The sequence below is a fragment of the Diplodia seriata genome, assembly GCF_021436955.1.
Source record: "Diplodia seriata strain FDS-637 chromosome Unknown scaffold_3, whole genome shotgun sequence".
NCBI lineage: Eukaryota > Fungi > Ascomycota > Dothideomycetes > Botryosphaeriales > Botryosphaeriaceae > Diplodia > Diplodia seriata.
The window spans coordinates 3,387,690-3,405,107 of record NW_027117310.1 but is presented as its reverse complement, the minus strand read 5'-3'; the positions used below and the strand labels follow the sequence as shown (position 1 = coordinate 3,405,107).

Sequence of the window (17,418 nt, the reverse complement as noted above, 5' to 3'; positions counted from 1 at the left end):
ATATTTTCCCTTACCAAATCATTTCAACCTCCCCTTCCCGTCTCCAAACCCAATGCCCAGCGCGACTCCAACAGCGAACACTGCCGCAGTCTTCGCGACACCGATCCGGGGAGCGACTTCCTCCTCCACGAGCTACTTCGCGCAGCACGAACCATTGCCCTCCTTCTTCTCATCAAACGCCAGCCTCGACAGCTTATCCACCAGTGTCGAGCCCTGCCTCACACCGCTCGGCACGCTGCAATAGCTCGGCGGCACGTCCAGACACGGGTTGCGCGTGAAGAAGTTCCTCGGGCGCAGCAGCAGCGTCATCGGCTCCGCGGGCATGACGGGGAAGTCCTCGGGCGACGGGAAGTGCGTGATGCCGAAAGTGTGCCACATGACGACGTCGGTGTTCTCGACCGAGGCGTGCGGGTCCGCCGCGATCCACGCGGGCAGGCCCATGCTGGGCTCGCCCGACGTCTGCGGCACGTGGCGCCCCGCGGGGTGGATCTGCTCGTCGTCGTACTTGGTGACGTGCACGGCGTGCCGCGCGAAACCCGCGCGCTTCCACACGAGGGAGCCTTCCTTGGGGAGCAGCGGGGGCACCTCGCGCGAGACGAGCTTGTAGGAGACGGGCTTCTTGCTGTAGGGGTTTAGCTTGTTGGGGTTGCAGATCTCCCACGTGCGACCCGTGTGGCCATCGTAGTCGCTGTGCGAAGTGCCCTGGGTAGTGAGTGGCGTCTTCTTGCAGTAAAAGGCGTTGCCGTAGAAGTTCTCGGGCGAGCCAACGGCACCCTCGCCGCGGACAGCATCAGCGACGACGACGGTGTTGTTGGGTCCGTCGATGTTGGGGTCCAGGCGCAAGCAGAAAAGGTGCTGGTGGTTGTGCGCGTTGACACCCGGGTAGACCTCCGTGCCCCAGCCGCGCAGGTCCTCGCCCGGGTTACAGGCATAGGTGTTGAGGATGCCGGTCAGCTTGATCTCGAGCTGGATGGTGCCGTCCTGGTGGAAGATCCAGTAGACGCAGTACTCGTAGTTAGCAGCGGTGAAGATTTGCGAGATGATCAGCTTGCGAGCACGGGTGACGGTGACGGACTCGTCGCGGAAATCCGTGTGCTTGAAAAGGATGCCGGCGTCCTCCTCATGGATGCAGATGGCGTTCTTGATGGTCTGCGCTTGACCGGCGCGGTTGGCATAAGCGAAGTCCATGTAGTGGATGGCGCCCTTGCAGTCGCAGCCAAGAGACAAACTGTTCGTCATGTAGCCACCGCCGTATTCGCCCAGATCGAAAGCGTGCTTGCGCTGGTGAGGGTGCTCAGGGTTGCCGTAAGGGACAACCATCTCGGCCAGGGATATTCTCCAGAAGACGGGACGCTCGTTGCCCTTGTCATTGAAAGTCACATTGGAGAGGACGAGGCCCTCCTTGTAGTTGAAACCAATGTGGAACTTCCAGTTTTGCCAGTTGATGAAGCGGCCATCCATGGTGAAAGAAACACCCTCTGGCTGGGTGATGTTGATGGGCTTGAGATCGGTCCTGTAGCCGCCCTCGGCTTCAATGGAAGCAGCATGGTAGTTGTTCGGAGGAGCCGTGTTCAGCGGCCTCCTGACCTTGGGAATGTCGATATGGATAATTTCCTGAGTGTCTGCGTTGAAGATGGGGCAGAAATCCAGGGGATAGACGTATTGGCAGTCATCGACATGCGGGCGGTAGTACATCAGAGCCTGCTGCAGACGCACTTTGGTGCCAAAGCGCTCATCGTAACCAATGGTCCAAGCTGATTGCCGTTAGCGGAACTCTGATGATTGGACGGAGAATGACCTACGATCGCAGTGGACCTTGTGCATGTCGCTGGCGGGAATGCCAAGAATACCACACTGCTCAACGACCTTCGGGTCTTTCCGCACGACGGATTCGACGATCTGAAGATCCTCCATGGTGATCTAAAGCATATTAGCGTCCATAGATTTCCCGAGGCTTTCAACAGGGTGCTTACCAGAGGCTGCACGCCCTCGGTCAGGGCAAAAGAGACAATCTTCTCGTCTTCGAGATCGACAATGCCATCGTACACCTTGCTGCCGGGGCCAATGCACACAACATCGGCCCTTCTCCTGGGCTTGGGGTTGACCTGGGGGTTGGCCAGCCATGCCTGCATCTCCAGCTTGCGGGGTTCCCAAAGGGTCACAGCGTTGTAATGGAGGTCAGGGTGCTCTTTGCGGATGACGGCGACGGCCTTTTCGATCTCGACCTCTGATAGAGGGTCGATGGGGTAAGGCGGCTCCCCCTGGCCAGTGATCTGGCCGGCCATCTGCTTGAGGCGGTCGAGAACCATGGTGCTAAGTTGCGTTCGCCGTAGACTTCCGAGGAGGAATGGTGGGGAAGTCGATGGAAAGGCGGGTGAGGGAGCCCGGGAAGAGTTGATAGAAAGGCTGTTGTAGTGCAGAGCAAAAGAGAGCGTCGTGAGTCCGGCGGCGGGCTCATCGTTATATACAGGCTGGCGTATTGGGCCATGTCTGGAGCACGGCGAATATGCCGTGGCAGGCCGGCGGCCGGCATCGAGGGCATCTGCAGGGAAAGCGGAGCAGCTGGTGAGGGGCAGCGAGCCAATGGCTTGGATGGCGGGCTTGGGGCGAACGGCGAGGGCAAATGGTGTCCGGGGGATGGGCGATAAGTCGCGATAAGCGTTGTGGCCCGGGTTCTTTTGACTGATGCGGCCTAGCGCGGCGCTGGGTGCGGTGGAGACCAGGGCGCAGATCTGATGGACTAGCGCTCTGTCCCGGGCCCGGAGACGCGTGCTGCGATACTTGCCCAGAAGCGGCTATCTGTAGCCCGTCGTCCCGGCGTGCGAGTCCCGCAGATGACGCCTTGGGCATGTCCATGCGATTGTGCTCGGGTCGCCTCGCCGATGGCTGAGATTATTGTGTCAGCGCGAATGACCGTCGGCCATGGCCCCACCCGTAGGGCTGGCCCTTCCTATCGTCCGGCCTCTGTCTTCTGCTCGTGGTGGTCTGATCCAGACCGGCCGGCGTCTTTCGCGAGCATGCTATCTCGTTGGTACCAGCGCCGTAACCCAACGCAGTTCTGGCCATGGAGATACTGCCGCCTATCGGGAAATCCAATCGTGTCATCGCTAGGCTGTGCCGTCAAACAAACATCGGCATCATCTTCCCGCATATGGACCAGAAACACCACCAAAAAGATACTGGCACAGGCATGAACGAGGAAGAGGCTGGCAGTTGCTACTAACCTACAGCATTGCTGAATAAACCCAGAGCCCGTGAACCCAACCAGCACCGGCAACCCGCCACCATCCTAAGGAAAAGCACACACATACAGCACCCACCAAGTGCGCCGAGTAATGCAGGAGTAGTGAGACGAAGACTCGGAAAGTCCGCCGTGGCACACGCAAGAAAACTCCCAGCTCGCATCGAAATCAAAAGCTCATGACGAGGCCCCTCGCCTGTCAGGGACCGTGGAACCCTTCCGTTTCTCGACTGCGCCTTTTTTGTAGCTTGCTAGCCTCGCTCGGAAAAGCATCGAAGAAAGGAGAGGTGAATTATTATCTTTAACAAGAACATCACACGGGACATTTGGCATGAAGATCCGGAAGGCGTGAAAGCTTACTTTCCGTACGTGAAGTTGCCAAACGCTCCTCCCGGCGTCATGGCGCCCAATCCGTGGCCACCGGGGCCAGGGGTACCGCCCGCCAGACCCGCTGCGTTAGTGACTGGCGTGCTGGGAGAATCCCTGTGCGGCGTGCCGCCCGTGTGGAACGCCAGCGCAGCCTGGAAACCTGCGCCATTGACCGCGTTCGCTGCGTGCCCGTGAGCCGCGAGTACAGCCGCCTGCGCCGTGGCAGATGCCGGTGGTCCCACGCCCGTGAGGCCCCACATCTGACCATTCATGTCGAGCGGGACCTCCCCGTCGAAGATCTTAGCGCGCATCTGCCAGAACACGTTGCCCGTTAGCCAAGCATCCGAGCCGGCCTGGTGCTGCGTGCCGACCCGCTGACAGCCGAGCTCTTCCGCAAGGTCCTGCAACCCCGATTTGTTGCCCAAGGCGTTGAGGATGTTCTGGGCCTGTGCGTTGACGCCGTTGATCGTCACCAGCTTCTGCGCATGGCGCCACAGGAACTTGACATCCAGCAGGCGCGGGAAGAAGATGCTGACGAGTTTTCTGTACTCCTCTTCGTCGTCGGGGAGCTGCTTGCACCACATGATCTTGACCAGGTACGCAAAGTCGTATCCGGAGTGGAAGGATATCCAGTTGACATCGTCGGAAAGAGCGAGTCCTGACGTGATGAGGAGAGAACCAAACTCGTGTGGATCGATGCCCATCTCTGCGTGCTTCTCAAAGTCCGTACCCGCCTTCTTCAGGACTTGGATCGAGTCCTCATTGTACATGTCCTCCTCTAACGAGAACTGGAAGTTGAAGGTCCAAGTGCACGGGCACACGATGAGGTTATTTGAGTAGGGGCCACGCTGCTGAACCGCGCCCTGTTCGATCTGAGCGGGTGGGATCTCGCCGGCCGGGGAGAAAAGGGTGATGCCAAGTTGTATTATCTTGAGGAGATCGACGTTGCAGCGGACGGTCTGGTAATGGTAGCTGGCCTTGGTGATGAAGTCGCCCATCGGCCTCGCGACGACGCCAGGGAACTCGGTGTCCTAGAAATCCTCGTTCAGTATTCAGGCTTGATCGGTGCCATCTGCACGGATGAGCATACCATGCTGATGTACGGGTACTTGTCGACCAGACTCCGGAGTATTGCCATCTCCTGCGCCAAGTTGTGTCTCCACACCTCTCGTATCCTCATTCCTTGACCCTTGGCTCCACCAGACGCCATCGAGGCAGCCTCGTGCTCACGCTGTTGCTGCAGAGCCGCGCCGTGGGCGAAGCCCATCTGCGCGGCGTGACTAGCCAGACCAGTTCCACCGCCACCAAGTGCGCTTGCACCGCCGAAGCTCCCTGCGAGGCCTGCGTTGCTCGTGGCGGGGCCGAAGATGTTCATGTTGCCGTTCGGGTTGCCGGCGCCGAAACCGGGCTGCTGGCCCATGTTCTGGTTCTGGACGGCAGCATTGACGCTGTGGAAGTGTGCCGATTGGAGCGCATGCTGCTGGTTGAGGTGTTGAAAGGGGTTTGAAACGTTGTGCGGCGGATACCGGCTCACTGCGGGCGGCATCCTTCTATCGAGGGTCGAGTGCCAGTGCTGAGGTAGGTTGGGGCCGGTCGCACATACGGGTCGCGGGTCGGGGCGATCAGGAGAGGATCAGGCGCCGGTTGATCTCGCGGGAAGGAGCAAAGCGCCGGTATTGCAGGGTGAAGGATGTTGCGTCGAGGTGATGGTGAGGTTGGGCGCTGCATTTGGCGGGAGGTCGGTCACAGCGACGGGTTGGAGGGACTTGGCCCGCGCTGAAGCCCCCGGGGCTTGGCATTAAGCGAGCGCCAGCCTATCTCACGCTGGCTAGTAAGCAACCCGCAACACCACCCGCGAACCATCCGCCCTGCACTTTGCGAGGTCGCATCAACGTACGTCCAATGCTCTCAATCGCCCCTCGGCTGGCTTCGCCTCGCCCGTCCGCTCCGTGCGGCTGACGTCCACCGACAGGTCACCATGGCACCGCCCAACATTACCGGTTTCGATCCCAAGAAGTTCGCCGCGTCCGCCGGCACGCCCGCAAACGATCCGTGGAGGAGGCGGTGAGTTGGAGCTTGCTCGTTGATACCGGCTGTATCTGCGACAATGGCTGACTGGTCGCGACGGTACAGTGAGAACTGGAGGTACACTGGCCCCTTCTCGCGATGGAACCGCTTCAAGAATGCCTTCCCTGGACTCGGCATTGCGACCGTTGCTTTCGGCGTCTACCTCGGATATGAGGCTATTTTCCTCAAGGACGACCATGCTCACCACGGCGAGGGTCAACACTAGAGAAATACCAATATCGTTTCCAGTTCAGATGCGAGAAACTGCATGTGACGTTCGGCGCAGGACGGTCCAGCTCAAGAGCATGCTTTGGTTGTACATATGGCAGGGATTGACTCGGAACGCGCCAACGAAGCGATCTGGAGCATGCCTGCTAAATGGCGTCGTACGTTGAGGAAGAGCTGTGGTAAGAGCAGAAGAGATACCAAATACAGACGAGACCGTCCGTTCCCTGCTGGAACCAGATTCAAGACCAGCGGTGTCCGTGGCAGTTAATCCGGGCCCTACCGTCCAACCATACATGGATACGCGCAGTCACTGTGTAGAATCTGAGCTCCATGATCATCAAATTGCACGATCGATGGCCGCCTTTCGGGACCATGCTAATGATATGGATCCATTGCATTTCGCACTGGCTAAATACTCAGCTTTCAGGAACTCGAAACGGTGCAATTGGCTAAGAACGAGCTTGTTGAAGCTTCAGAGAGAAGAGGCGCGTTGACGGCCGGAGGCATCTAACCCGTATATCGTCAAGTTAATGCATCTGCCTCGAGAGCAATCGTGCTGGGTGTGCTCGCGGGTAATCTCGGTTTTCCAAGAGATATAGCGTCATTACGGCCGCTTTGTGGAGAGCTCACAGTCGAAGCTTGGCCGCAAGTGCTTTGAAGTGGGACGTCGTTGATGGTGCAGTTCTTCAAGATGCAGCGATAGTCCACGGCGTCAGCGCCAGCAATGCCAGCAGAGGCCAAGGCGCAAGCGGATCGAGCTCCGGAGATTAGCGACAGGAGAGATCTCGCTCCAACTCAGACGAAATGCATTCTTCTGCTGATGACTGCATGTTGCCAAGGTGCATTGCTGTGAGAGGCGGGAGACGAGCACGTCATTGGTGCGGCGCTGAGGGGCAAGCACGCGCCCGGGCTCGGGGTTGATCGCGCAGGGCTCACCGCCCGCCGACGATGTCACTGCTGACCCACTGCGCACCCATGCCCGCGACAGTACTTCGCGCTCCCCTGCTCCCGCTGCTCCTACGGCATGCAAGTCACTCTCATTAGCATACCATGCCCAGAGTCTATCCTCCGATAGACGGCAAGCCATCTTCGTCTATCTCGCCCTCCATCGTCGAGACGGTCGCCGGGTTTTCCGCCGGGCTGATAGCAACCCTTGTCGCCCATCCGTTCGATGTCCTGAAGACCCGCCTACAGCGTGAGTCCGCCCCTCCGCCGCCTCCGTGTGCGTAGCTGACGGCTCGACAGTCGATCAGAACCATTCGCCGCGATGGGGAAACTCGTTTCACATACTCCGCAACATCGTCCGCAATGAGGGCAACGTTGGCGCCCTGTATCGCGGCTTGATGCCGAACATGATAGGGAACTCCGTCAGCTGGGGGCTGTATTTCCTGTGGTAGGTAGACGCGCGTGCTGATGAGCAGGCTGTGGCTAATCTCTTCGAGGTACCGCAACCTGAAGGATCTCTTCAAGTCTTCTCGCGGGCATGGCCAGAGGCTTGCTTCCTCTGACTATTTCCTGTCCTCGGGCATAGCAGGTGATTGTTCGTCGCCACCGCCGGAGGAAATTTGCTGACACTCGAACGGGCATCATGACGGCCGTCTGCACGAATCCAATCTGGGTCATCAAGACTCGAATGCTCTCGACCGGTCGCAACACCCCCGGCGCCTACCAGGGCATCGCACACGGAGCGTCGCAAATCCTGCGCACCGAGGGAATTCCAGGCTTTTATCGCGGCCTCATCCCGTCTCTGTTCGGCGTCTCCCACGGCGCAATCCAGTTCATGGCATACGAGCAGCTGAAGTACTACCGGGGAAGCCAGATTGGCGGGAGGTCGGAGCTGAGTAACTTTGACTACCTGTATCTCAGCGCGTCATCGAAGATCTTTGCGGGTAGCATCACGTACCCGTACCAGGTTGTGCGGTCCAGGCTGCAGACGTACGACGCAAGCGCGGCCTATCGATCGGCGCGGGACGTGGTAACGCAGATTTGGATCAGGGAGGGCGCGTCGGGTTTTTACAAGGGGTAAGGCTCCCTGGACCGAGGGATGATCACATGGCTGACGATGGACCAGGTTGCTGCCAAACATCGTGCGCGTCTTGCCGACGACCTGCGTGACGTTCCTCGTGTACGAAAACACCAAGTTCTACCTCCCAAGGATCTGGCATCCGGAGGGCGACCATGAGACGGATTGAGAGGGTGTGGCGCAAAGGGAGCGGGCTGGCGTGATGGAGCGGGCAGCGCACAGCCTGCTTCAGCTCTGGTTCGAACGCATTAACCCCGCTCCAGCCTAAGGCGCCGGCGAACCGATCGGCTACCAGACAGAGATCAGCCAGGTCGGCTTGCGCGGTGCGGGAGTACGGCGCGATAGATGGGTCGCGACGTTCCTGTGCATTCCTGATCGCTTGCGGCGAAGGGCAACTCAACACCACGCAAGTGGGATGGTCCGACGGTATAGACTTTAGCGCGCATGTTGCATATAAGAAAAATAGACGGCCGCGGGTTAGAGTGTACGCCACCGGATTGTGTGTCTCTTTCGTCATCCGCATATCTCCCTCGCCGCTCTCCCTGTCGCCGCCGCCCCCAGCGTTGCCGCAGCCTCAGCCGCCCTAGCAGGACCCTGCGGGAGTACACTAGGAGCCGCACAACCATGGCTCCGCCGCCTCGCAGCCGCTCGCCCTCCCCGCAGCTCTCCTCAACAAAAGAAAATGCGCCCGCGCTGGCCGCTGCGCCCGCCGTCTCCCCGCCGTGGCAGCCAGCGTCATTATTCCTGTCACCTACGTCGTCCATCCCCATCAATCCCCTCATTCCCCATTCGCGCGAAAATCAACTCGCCTCACTCGTTCTTGACCCACCCGCCCAGCCTCAGCCCGAGACGCCATCGAGGAACCGGCGCCCCCCAATTGCTCGCGCCATGGGCCTGTTCAAGGGCGTCAAAAACGCAGTCAGGCGAGTTGGCGGCAAAGGCATCAAACCAACGAACAGGGACAAGAGGGAGAAGAGGTCAAGCGGCGCGCTCGAGGCTGCCGACGATGGCGGTGGCCTGGCGGAGGAAGAGCAGGCAGTACCAGAATCAGAGCCTCCCGATATACCCGCATTGAAGCTGCAGCCTTACGTGGAATCAGTCGCAGACGATTTCGAGCCAGAGTCCCAAACAGACTTAGAACCACAGTTGCCGTCTGAAGAGCCACCGTCGGACTACGTGGCTCCTTCAGCAGAGCCACAAGACAAGAAACCGCATCTGCCCCGCCTACAGACCCAGGTTCAGTTCGACGTCGAGTCTCGTTCAAGCTGTGGATCGTCGGAATGTGGTTCTGACTGCGACTGCGACCTGGAGACGACGGAGAAGGATGATCTTTCGGAGGTTGACGTGGACCAGACAGCGCACTCAGAGACGGCCGTGGGCGAACAAGGCCTAGACCAGGACGATGAAACGGCGCCTCAAGGCAAGATGTCGGTCGAGCCTTACAGGTTTCCGTTTCAGGGTGGCGGCGGGCCCGAGGATCAGCAAAGTTTCTATTCCGGCGCCGACAAGGCTCCCAGCCCCAAGGCGTCCAGCTATCGTGGCCACGGCCGGGTGGATTCGCATGCCTCGCCTATCGTCGACGATCTCCGCTACAACCCCTCGATTAGAGCTGAGGTCGTGCGTGAACGTAGGCTGTCGCGGGACGAGCTTCGAAATCCCACCTTGCGGTCTCAAAAAGAGCCTCCGCCTCCGGAACAACCGCAGTACCACGGCTTCGAAGAGCTTGATTGCCCCAATGACCAGGAGCCTCTATTCGCACCTGCAAGACGCAAGCTCAGCGATGAGCCAGTCAGCCCCACCTCCCAGCCAGGGAAGATGGACATGCCAAAGACATCCACTTGCACATCACCTACCTCGCATGGTGTCGCGGACGTCGATTTTGGCAGCTCGCACGACGCCACCGTTTCTGATACCGAGCCTAGTAAGTCGGACGCCTTGTCGGACGCCGAATCCGAGCTTTCTGGGTCGGTGCATGCCGTGCCGCAGCGATCTCAGCGGCGCACTCGGCCAGTATCAATGTCTGAAATGCAAGAGCGGGTTGGCCATGATTCCTCAAATACTGTGCGCTCTGCAGAGTGGATGAGGGGCGGGCCGCCGTCGTCGTTCTATCCCCATCCGGATGAGCCGGCTGGTCCCGCAGGCCCGGACAGCCGTAGTGCCAGCGATTCCCTGCAGTCGTGCCACGGGTCTGCGAGCGTTGGCAATCTGTTTCAAGGCTATTCTATTGCCAAGCAATCACCGGCCCGTCGTGGTAGGGCTAGTTATTCTGCAGTTCCCAGCTCAGGGGAAATCGAACAGCGGGTGGCGAAAGCCAAAGCAGATAACCGACAGGACGAGCTGCCCACTCGAGGCCCGGACCAGCTCGATGAAGAAAGGCGCCGGCAGAAACGAGAAAAGGAAATATTCGCTGGTCGTATCGCTGAGCTTGAATACGAGAAGAACCGGCTGGCGATGGAAAAAGGCGAGATATCCCTGAAGAGCGAGGAGCTGGAGAAGACGGTCGCAAACATGTCCACGCGCTTCGTCGAGCAACGCCGCAGGCTGACGGAGCTGGAGCTGCGCCAGCGCGGATGGGAGGACTTCCAGGCCCAGCTCAAGAGCGATGCGCACGGGCTGCTCACTCCGCCTGATACTGCGTCATCGCGATCAACGCCGGGGAACCCGGATCGAGTCATAGCTTGGACCGAGACCCTGTCCGACTCGCCTGTGGTCGCTACGGAGACCCCGGCAGCCCCGGAGGCTTTGCAGCAACACGAGGCTATGCATGATATTGATGCATCGGGCCGGACTCTGGATGAAACCGTCATCAATGCTCTCCACGACCTTTCAGACCCGACCACCACCGCCTCCTTCTCCGATTGCTCTGCTTCACAGACCCACGATTCCCAGCCTGACATGTCAGTAGAGTGTGCTACTCAGACGCAAGCTCTCCCTCCAGCACGCAAAATGCCCGGAACAAGACTGCGTACACTCAAGCCCACAACTCCAATCTACGCCCAGTCAAACTACTCGGCAGCAACATTCGGATCTGAACAACAACCATGCAATCGACCCGAGCCGGAGCTGAATGGCGAGCAAACTCGCAGTAATGCCCATGCATGTCAACGGCCATCCCCGCCCACCAAGGTCGCGCAGCAGACTTCTCAGTCGTCCCTCAGATACCATAACGCGCGGCCTCGACAGCAACCCAAACAGGTGCAGTTCGACCCAAGCCAGGACGAAAAGATGCAACGGCCCAGCAATCTCAAGCATTCGGCTCCTAACCGATCGCAAGATATCGTGGAGAGGCTCGTGAAGCAGCAGCAGAAACCAGTCGGCAGACAGGTCCAGCACCCGGCACACCGCAACCAAAAGCTCGCACAACAGCCGTCAAACTTGCGCCTGGCTAGGTACGCCAATGTTCCGCCCGTGAACAATGATCAGACCGCCACCAAGCCGCAACACCAGGCCTACAACATCAATAGTCGCCAGTATCATCAGCAACCACAACCGGGCTATTGCGAGAGTCAAGTGATACCTGCGCAACAATGGCAAATGCCCACTCAACGCCAACACTCGGCGCCCGCCAATGTTCCATCCATACAGCACCATCAAAGCCCTCTCCGCCATGCGTATTCATCGAGCCAACTGCAACCCTTCGCTCACCCACCCACCGCGGGTGGGCTTGTCTCCCATGCCCACAACGCACCTGTTCCAGAACCGCTTCGCAAAACCTCCCAGCAAACCCTCCAACCACCCCGCCCAAGCACGTCTCACGGCGCCTCACGCTCCGCCTACCAACCACCTCGACCGAGCACCTCCCACGGCAGGCCTCAACCAACACGCAACGTCTACCCTCCCCGCCCAGGTACTAGCCACGGCACGGCCGCCGCCACCTTCGGCGGCAGCACCATCGCTCCTCTCCTCCCAACCATCCCGCAACATTTCCACCTCCAACAAACCCAGCCCCAGCCCCAGCTCCTCCAACACCAACACCAACCCCGCGCAGTAGTAGGAAGCGGAAGCGGAACCGCCGCCTCCGCCTACCACCACCACCACCACGTCCCCTTCGCGCCGCCCCCGCACGCCCACCACCACGTTTACGGCCGCGGCACGAGCGCCCGCAGCAACGACACGGCCAACTCGCACTCGACGGCGCTCAGCCGCATGCAGCACAAGGCGCGCGCCGGGCTCGCCGAGAACGAGCGGGCCAACGCCGAGACGCGGGCCGAGAAGCAACGACAAGGCAACAACCCAAAATCTTCTACGTCCTCCTCCTCTTCTTCATCTCCTTCGATGAAGCAGGAGCCGGTGGTCTGGGGCCGGGATCTCGTGGGCGACGGCGTGATGGCGGCGAGGGAGGAGGCGGCAAGGTTGTGGCGCGAGAAGGAGCTGAGGGAGGAGGGGAGGAGGCGGGAGGAGGAGGATCGCAGGATCAGGGTGGAGATGGAGAGGTTGGCGAGGGGGAAGATGAGGGATGAGGTATTTGCGTAGGAGGGAGGGACGTTAATGGGAAGGGGATGGCGGGGTGTGGAATGCTGGTGCGACGGTATTAAACTTTTTTTTTTTGTGGAGTTTGAGTTTGCGTTTGAGTTTTCTTCTTCTCCATCGCTTCTTTCTCTTTTTGCTTTCTCCTCACTTTCATATACGGTCGTTGCCTGGATACATTTCTTCGTTTTTGCCTTTTTTGGTTGTAATACCTCACTCGCTCTATATCTCGCTCGCTATATCTCTCTCATATTGCCGTTCTACGAGTTTAGTATGCGTTCGACGCGGAAATGGTATTCAGATATCGGAAGTAATGGGTTTTGGAAAAGGACGGTCGGAGGGGACATGGCAAGGTAAAGTGCAAGAAAGAGCACCGAGAGGGAAGCTAGCATGTAATAGAGGCGTATGGGAAATACTCCGGCATTTTACTACCGCGGTCTGGCCTCTGAAGGGCATCTGGATTTTACGAAGAAAAAGAAGGATGGTGGACGTTCACTTCTCCGAGACGTGTTGATCTTCTTGCTCATAGGGTCCTTGTAATTAGCCACGCGTGCACGTAAGAAAAGTATTCTGGTGGTCTTCCCATTCTCCGCTCAGTCAAGTCTTGTCAGTCGTTGAAGTTTCTCTCGGTCTTCCGCTGATCCTTGGAGCGAGATAAATCGGATGTGTTGCTGGACTGAGCTCAGCGCTTTCTCTGCTCTGTTCTGAGTTCAGCGCAACATCCGCTGTAATCTCTGCATGAAACACATCTTCATGTCCTTTCTCAATGAATAAAAGAAAAAGTTCTTCTCTTCTATATACCATGAAATGCTATGCTATGCTACGCTACGCTATGCTAGTTCTAACAGATACACATTCATCTACAAGCTAACAACTCAACAAGTAAATGGCAGTCACACATCTACAGCAGCCAGCACACCTCGCCCGCCCATCCACCCATTACTCTACCCAAACTCCCCCTACCCGGGACAAAAGGAAAACGACCTTAGAACGCAACCCCACTCTCCCACCACCTCCTCCCACTAACCCACCTCACCCAATCCGAGCCCTCCCGGCTCCTCCAGCAATTCCAATGGGCATCCGTGTCTCCAAACCCCATCGCGCGCAGCGGGCTCAGCGGGACGGGCTCGAACAACCAAATGCCGCCGCGCGCAAAATCGTCGGCGAGCAGCGGCGCGGTGTAGTAGAACCAGACGTGCACGAACGCAAAGTTGCCCGCGCGCCGCACCCACCTGGGCGTACCCGGGGGCACGACGACGCGCGCCAGCGCGCGGACGAGCAGCATCTGCGCGACGACGCCGAAGGCCTGGAGGACGAAGAAGGCGAAGGGGCCGGAGAGGGGGTGCGTGCGGCCGGCCTGGGTGTAGCTGCCGGCGGCGTGCAGGCAGCCGGAGAGGGCGAAGGCGGTGAGGAGCTGGATCGCCTTCGCGGGGAGGCTGCGGGGTGGTAGGCTGAGCGCGGCGATGAGGCGTTTGGATGGTGCCGCGAAGGCGAAGCGGAACGTCTGGTGCCACCACCCGCCCCACCAGCCCGCGAGCCCCTTGTCCAGCACCGTCGGCGTGAAGGCGCCGAAGGTGTCCGGGTACATCCAGGCGCAGGCGCGGGCGCCGATGACGCGGGGCCCGAGGAGGCCGACGAAGGCAATGGGGGCGAGGGCGAAGATGGCGGTGAGGGCCCATTTGATGGCGGAGAGGGTGACGAGGAGCCGGTAGGTGCGGGTGAGGACGGGGGAGGCGCGGACGAAGGAGGGGAGGAAGGCGGGCGCGGGCGCGTCGATGACGCCCCAGAAGTAGGCGTCGTGCAGCACGACGACCTTGAACAGGTCCAGCAGCAGGTAGCCCGTGACGAGGGTGGTCCAGCCGGCCCGGAGCGCCTCGCCGCGCGTCTGCGGCTGCCGCGTGCCGTCGGCGCCGCGGTGCGTGTCCGGCTTGCAGGAGAGCGGCGTGCCCGAGTTTGCGTGCAGCTGCTCCTGCACCCAGCGAGGGGGGGGCGCGAGCCCGGAGATGCGCCAGTTCCAGCCCATGCCGCGGAAGTTGCAGAAGACGTCGGCGACCCAGTCCAGGCGCTCGATGAAGGGCGACAGCGGGAAGTGCTGCCAGGCGAAGGTGCCTTTGCGCTGGCTGGGGCCTGCGGTGGTGCCGAGCCGCTTGCGCTCGGCGGCGAGGTCCACGTCCTTGATGGTCGAGACGGTAAGGGAGTCGGATGGCGGCTTGTCTTTGACCGTCGTTCCGTTCGAGGCAGCGGATCCGTTGCTGCGGAGGCTGGCGCTGGCGCCCTCGGTGCGCTCGATCCTGGCGAAATCGGTCTGGGCATCGTGGGCGACCAGCAGCGTGAAGGTCCAGAGAAGCGACCACGAGGACAGCAAGCCGACGCCAAAGGCGGGTGCTATGTTACGGGCACGGGTGTAGAGAACGGCATGGACCGACCAGTATGCGTTGAGGGCCCATACTGGATATCTGAGACTCTTGAGGAAGGGAGAGTTGCAGTGTGGGACAAGCAGGTAGACGAAGCAGAGGAGAGCACCAAAAGCAGCCCAAGGATACACAAAAGGAACGAAGTCACCTGAGCTGATGGCAGCGTCGTATCTTGCGTAGATCTGGGCAAGAGCCTCGCTGTGTGTCGCTGGCGGGCGGGTGAGCATGGTTCTGGCTGCAGGACGGGGGCGCAGAGTCCTGCAGGCGAGAGGGAGGTCAGTAGGGGGAAAACATGATGCAGGTAGGAGGAGTGGCGGCGGCGGACAATGGTCGATGAAAGAGTGTTTTGGGCATAGACCCGGCTCTTGGCAGGCACCGCATGAGCCACATGACGTGGTCCCGGTCGGCGGCTCTGCCACGTGCCTGACTAATCCCCGCCAGCGCCGCATTGGGCCGTTTGTTACAGCCTGCGCTAACCCCCGCCGCCGCGATTCTTTACACCGCACCAACAGCCGCTGCGCGCCCTCGAGCCACGGCCTGCATCCCATCGATCCCCTCTCAAGCACCAAAGTAGTCCTGAGGAAGCGCGTTCCTCCCCGCCGCCACGATGGTCAACATCACGGAGAAGATCAAGGAGTACGATACAGCCGCCTCGCGCCCGACGTGAAAACTGTCTCGCACCCCGCTGACGTTGCGTGTGCCTCCAGGATTGAGTCGGAGATGGCGAGGACGCAGAGTAAACTCACCTGCTTTCCTTCCGCATGCGGACCCTCAGCTGACCTGTGCAAGAGAACAAGGCAACCGGTACGCCCTGCTGGCACCATTCACGTGACGCAAATTCTCACCTTCTCCAGAATACCACCTTGGTCTGCTTAAAGGGTATGTAGAAAAATCCGTGCATCTTGAGCCTGGGCTGACGGCCTTCAGAAAGCTTGCCCGGCTTCGCGCCCAGCTCCTCGAGCCCGCAGGCGGCGCGGGGGCCGGTGGTGGTGAAGGTTTCGATGTCAGCAAGAGCGGAGATGCCCGCATAGCCTTGGTCGGCTTTCCCTCCGTAGGAAAGTCAACCTTCCTGTCCAAGATTACCCGGACAAAGAGCGAAGTTGCCGCTTATGCTTTCACCACCTTGACTGCCATTCCCGGTGTGCTGGAGTATGGCGGTGCCGAGATCCAAATTCTCGATCTGCCTGGTATCATTGAGGGAGCTGCCGAGGGCAAGGGCCGAGGGCGTCAAGTCATTTCCGCCGCTAAGGTATCCGCGCATCCCGGGTGGTACGAAGCGCATCGGAGCTGACAGTGGCAGACAAGTGATATGATTCTGATGGTGCTCGACGCGACAAAGCGGGCTGAACAGCGCGCGCTGCTGGAGGCCGAGTTGGAGGCGGTCGGAATCAGACTCAACAGGGATCCTCCGTATGTCTCATCCCAAGGACTAGTGTCCCTTCTCGCTAACTTGGCCAGCAACATCTACCTGAAGCAGAAGAAGGCAGGAGGAATGAAGATTACCTTCCAGACTCCGCCCAAGAACATTGATGACAGGATGGTCGCCAACATCCTTCGTGATTACAAGATGCTCAACTGCGAGGTTCTTGTCCGTGATGAGTACGGTAAGTGAATATGTGGGGGCTTGTGCGTCTGCTTTTCACTGAATTCCCGTAGCCACGGTCGATGACTTCATCGATGTAATCATGAAGGATCACAGAAAATACATCAGATGGTAGGTCATGCCGCCCAGCCCCTAGCCGAGGCCTTTGTCTCACAATCTCTGCAGTCTCTACGTCTACAACAAGATCGACAGCGTCAGCTTAGACTTCCTGGACAAGCTGGCAAGAGAGCCGCACACGGCGGTCATGAGCTGCGAGCTCGATCTCGGAATCCAAGACGTCGTTGACCGGTGCTGGAAGGAGCTGAAGCTGATCCGCGTCTACACCAAGCGGAAAGGAGTGGATCCCGACTTCGGCGAGGCTCTCATCGTGCGCTCCGGTGCGACCATCGAGGACGTGTGTGACCAGATCCACAAGACCATCAAAGACACATTCAAGCACGCCCTGGTGTGGGGAGCTAGCGCAAAACATGTTCCGCAGCGTGTTGGCCTGGGGCATGTGGTCGAGGACGAGGATGTGGTCAGCATCATTTCAGCATTCAAGGCATAGACGGTCGGAGGTAGAAGGTTACACGGACGGTGTGCAGGCCGGGTGCAGATGACCTCCGAGCAAAATTATAGTGCATTCTTCTCCACATCGTTTCGGCCTGCGTATGACAAAGTGAGCCTGGAGAACGATGCATGGTTTTTCATGAGGTGTTTGGGAAGTCTTTATACAGGCGTGACAGTTTGCTTGACCGTGTCGAGTAGCTGGTAGATGTCAAGGCGACTCTTTGTGCTAAAAGTCATAATTTCAAAAGTAGCTATACTGGCACATTATGCAACTTAGTATTCGAATTGAGCGACAAGGCGGCGGTAGACGAGCAGGCGCGATGCATGCAGGTGGTGAGCTAACGGAGAGTGCTCGAGTCATTTGGCGATGACATGTGCCGCGGTGCGGAGGCCAATCAACTCCGATCATCCCCGCGACTCACGAGCTCCATCCGCGACCCGCTCTCTCCCACCGACA

General features: G+C 59.4%; 7 protein-coding genes across 7 annotated transcripts; 4 read left to right on the top strand and 3 right to left on the bottom strand.

Annotated features, from left to right (window-relative positions):
- Positions 1-132: 132 nt before the first annotated feature.
- Positions 133-2,309, bottom strand: AMO1 (peroxisomal copper amine oxidase; the record flags this gene model as incomplete). The annotated part of the gene is made up of 3 exons (XM_066775195.1): positions 133-1,754; positions 1,803-1,920; positions 1,974-2,309. 3 exons carry the CDS (start codon positions 2,307-2,309, stop codon positions 133-135), a joined length of 2,076 nt encoding a protein of 691 aa, XP_066635314.1.
- Positions 2,310-3,597: 1,288 nt separating this feature from the next.
- POP2 (CCR4-NOT core DEDD RNase subunit) lies at positions 3,598-5,156 on the bottom strand (the record flags this gene model as incomplete). Its single annotated transcript, XM_066775194.1, has 2 exons — positions 3,598-4,641; positions 4,701-5,156. The coding sequence occupies 2 exons, from the start codon at positions 5,154-5,156 to the stop codon at positions 3,598-3,600; spliced, it is 1,500 nt and encodes a 499-aa protein (XP_066635313.1).
- A 432-nt stretch (positions 5,157-5,588) lies between these two features.
- On the top strand, positions 5,589-5,903 carry SLS55_003724 (uncharacterized protein; the record flags this gene model as incomplete). The annotated part of the gene is made up of 2 exons (XM_066775193.1): positions 5,589-5,674; positions 5,744-5,903. 2 exons carry the CDS (start codon positions 5,589-5,591, stop codon positions 5,901-5,903), a joined length of 246 nt encoding a protein of 81 aa, XP_066635312.1.
- A 1,590-nt stretch (positions 5,904-7,493) lies between these two features.
- FLX1 (mitochondrial FAD carrier protein flx1) lies at positions 7,494-8,097 on the top strand (the record flags this gene model as incomplete). Its single annotated transcript, XM_066775192.1, has 2 exons — positions 7,494-7,927; positions 7,977-8,097. The coding sequence occupies 2 exons, from the start codon at positions 7,494-7,496 to the stop codon at positions 8,095-8,097; spliced, it is 555 nt and encodes a 184-aa protein (XP_066635311.1).
- Positions 8,098-8,816: 719 nt separating this feature from the next.
- Positions 8,817-12,401, top strand: SLS55_003722 (uncharacterized protein; the record flags this gene model as incomplete). Its single annotated transcript, XM_066775191.1, has 2 exons — positions 8,817-8,824; positions 8,852-12,401. The coding sequence occupies 2 exons, from the start codon at positions 8,817-8,819 to the stop codon at positions 12,399-12,401; spliced, it is 3,558 nt and encodes a 1,185-aa protein (XP_066635310.1).
- Positions 12,402-13,380: 979 nt separating this feature from the next.
- SLS55_003721 (uncharacterized protein) lies at positions 13,381-15,036 on the bottom strand (the record flags this gene model as incomplete). Its single annotated transcript, XM_066775190.1, has 1 exon — positions 13,381-15,036. One exon carries the CDS (start codon positions 15,034-15,036, stop codon positions 13,381-13,383), a length of 1,656 nt encoding a protein of 551 aa, XP_066635309.1.
- Positions 15,037-15,416: 380 nt separating this feature from the next.
- On the top strand, positions 15,417-16,959 carry RBG2 (Ribosome-interacting GTPase 2; the record flags this gene model as incomplete). The annotated part of the gene is made up of 8 exons (XM_066775189.1): positions 15,417-15,445; positions 15,607-15,613; positions 15,664-15,688; positions 15,865-16,058; positions 16,110-16,219; positions 16,268-16,413; positions 16,466-16,523; positions 16,578-16,959. The coding sequence occupies 8 exons, from the start codon at positions 15,417-15,419 to the stop codon at positions 16,957-16,959; spliced, it is 951 nt and encodes a 316-aa protein (XP_066635308.1).
- Between the last annotated feature and the right edge of the window lie 459 nt (positions 16,960-17,418).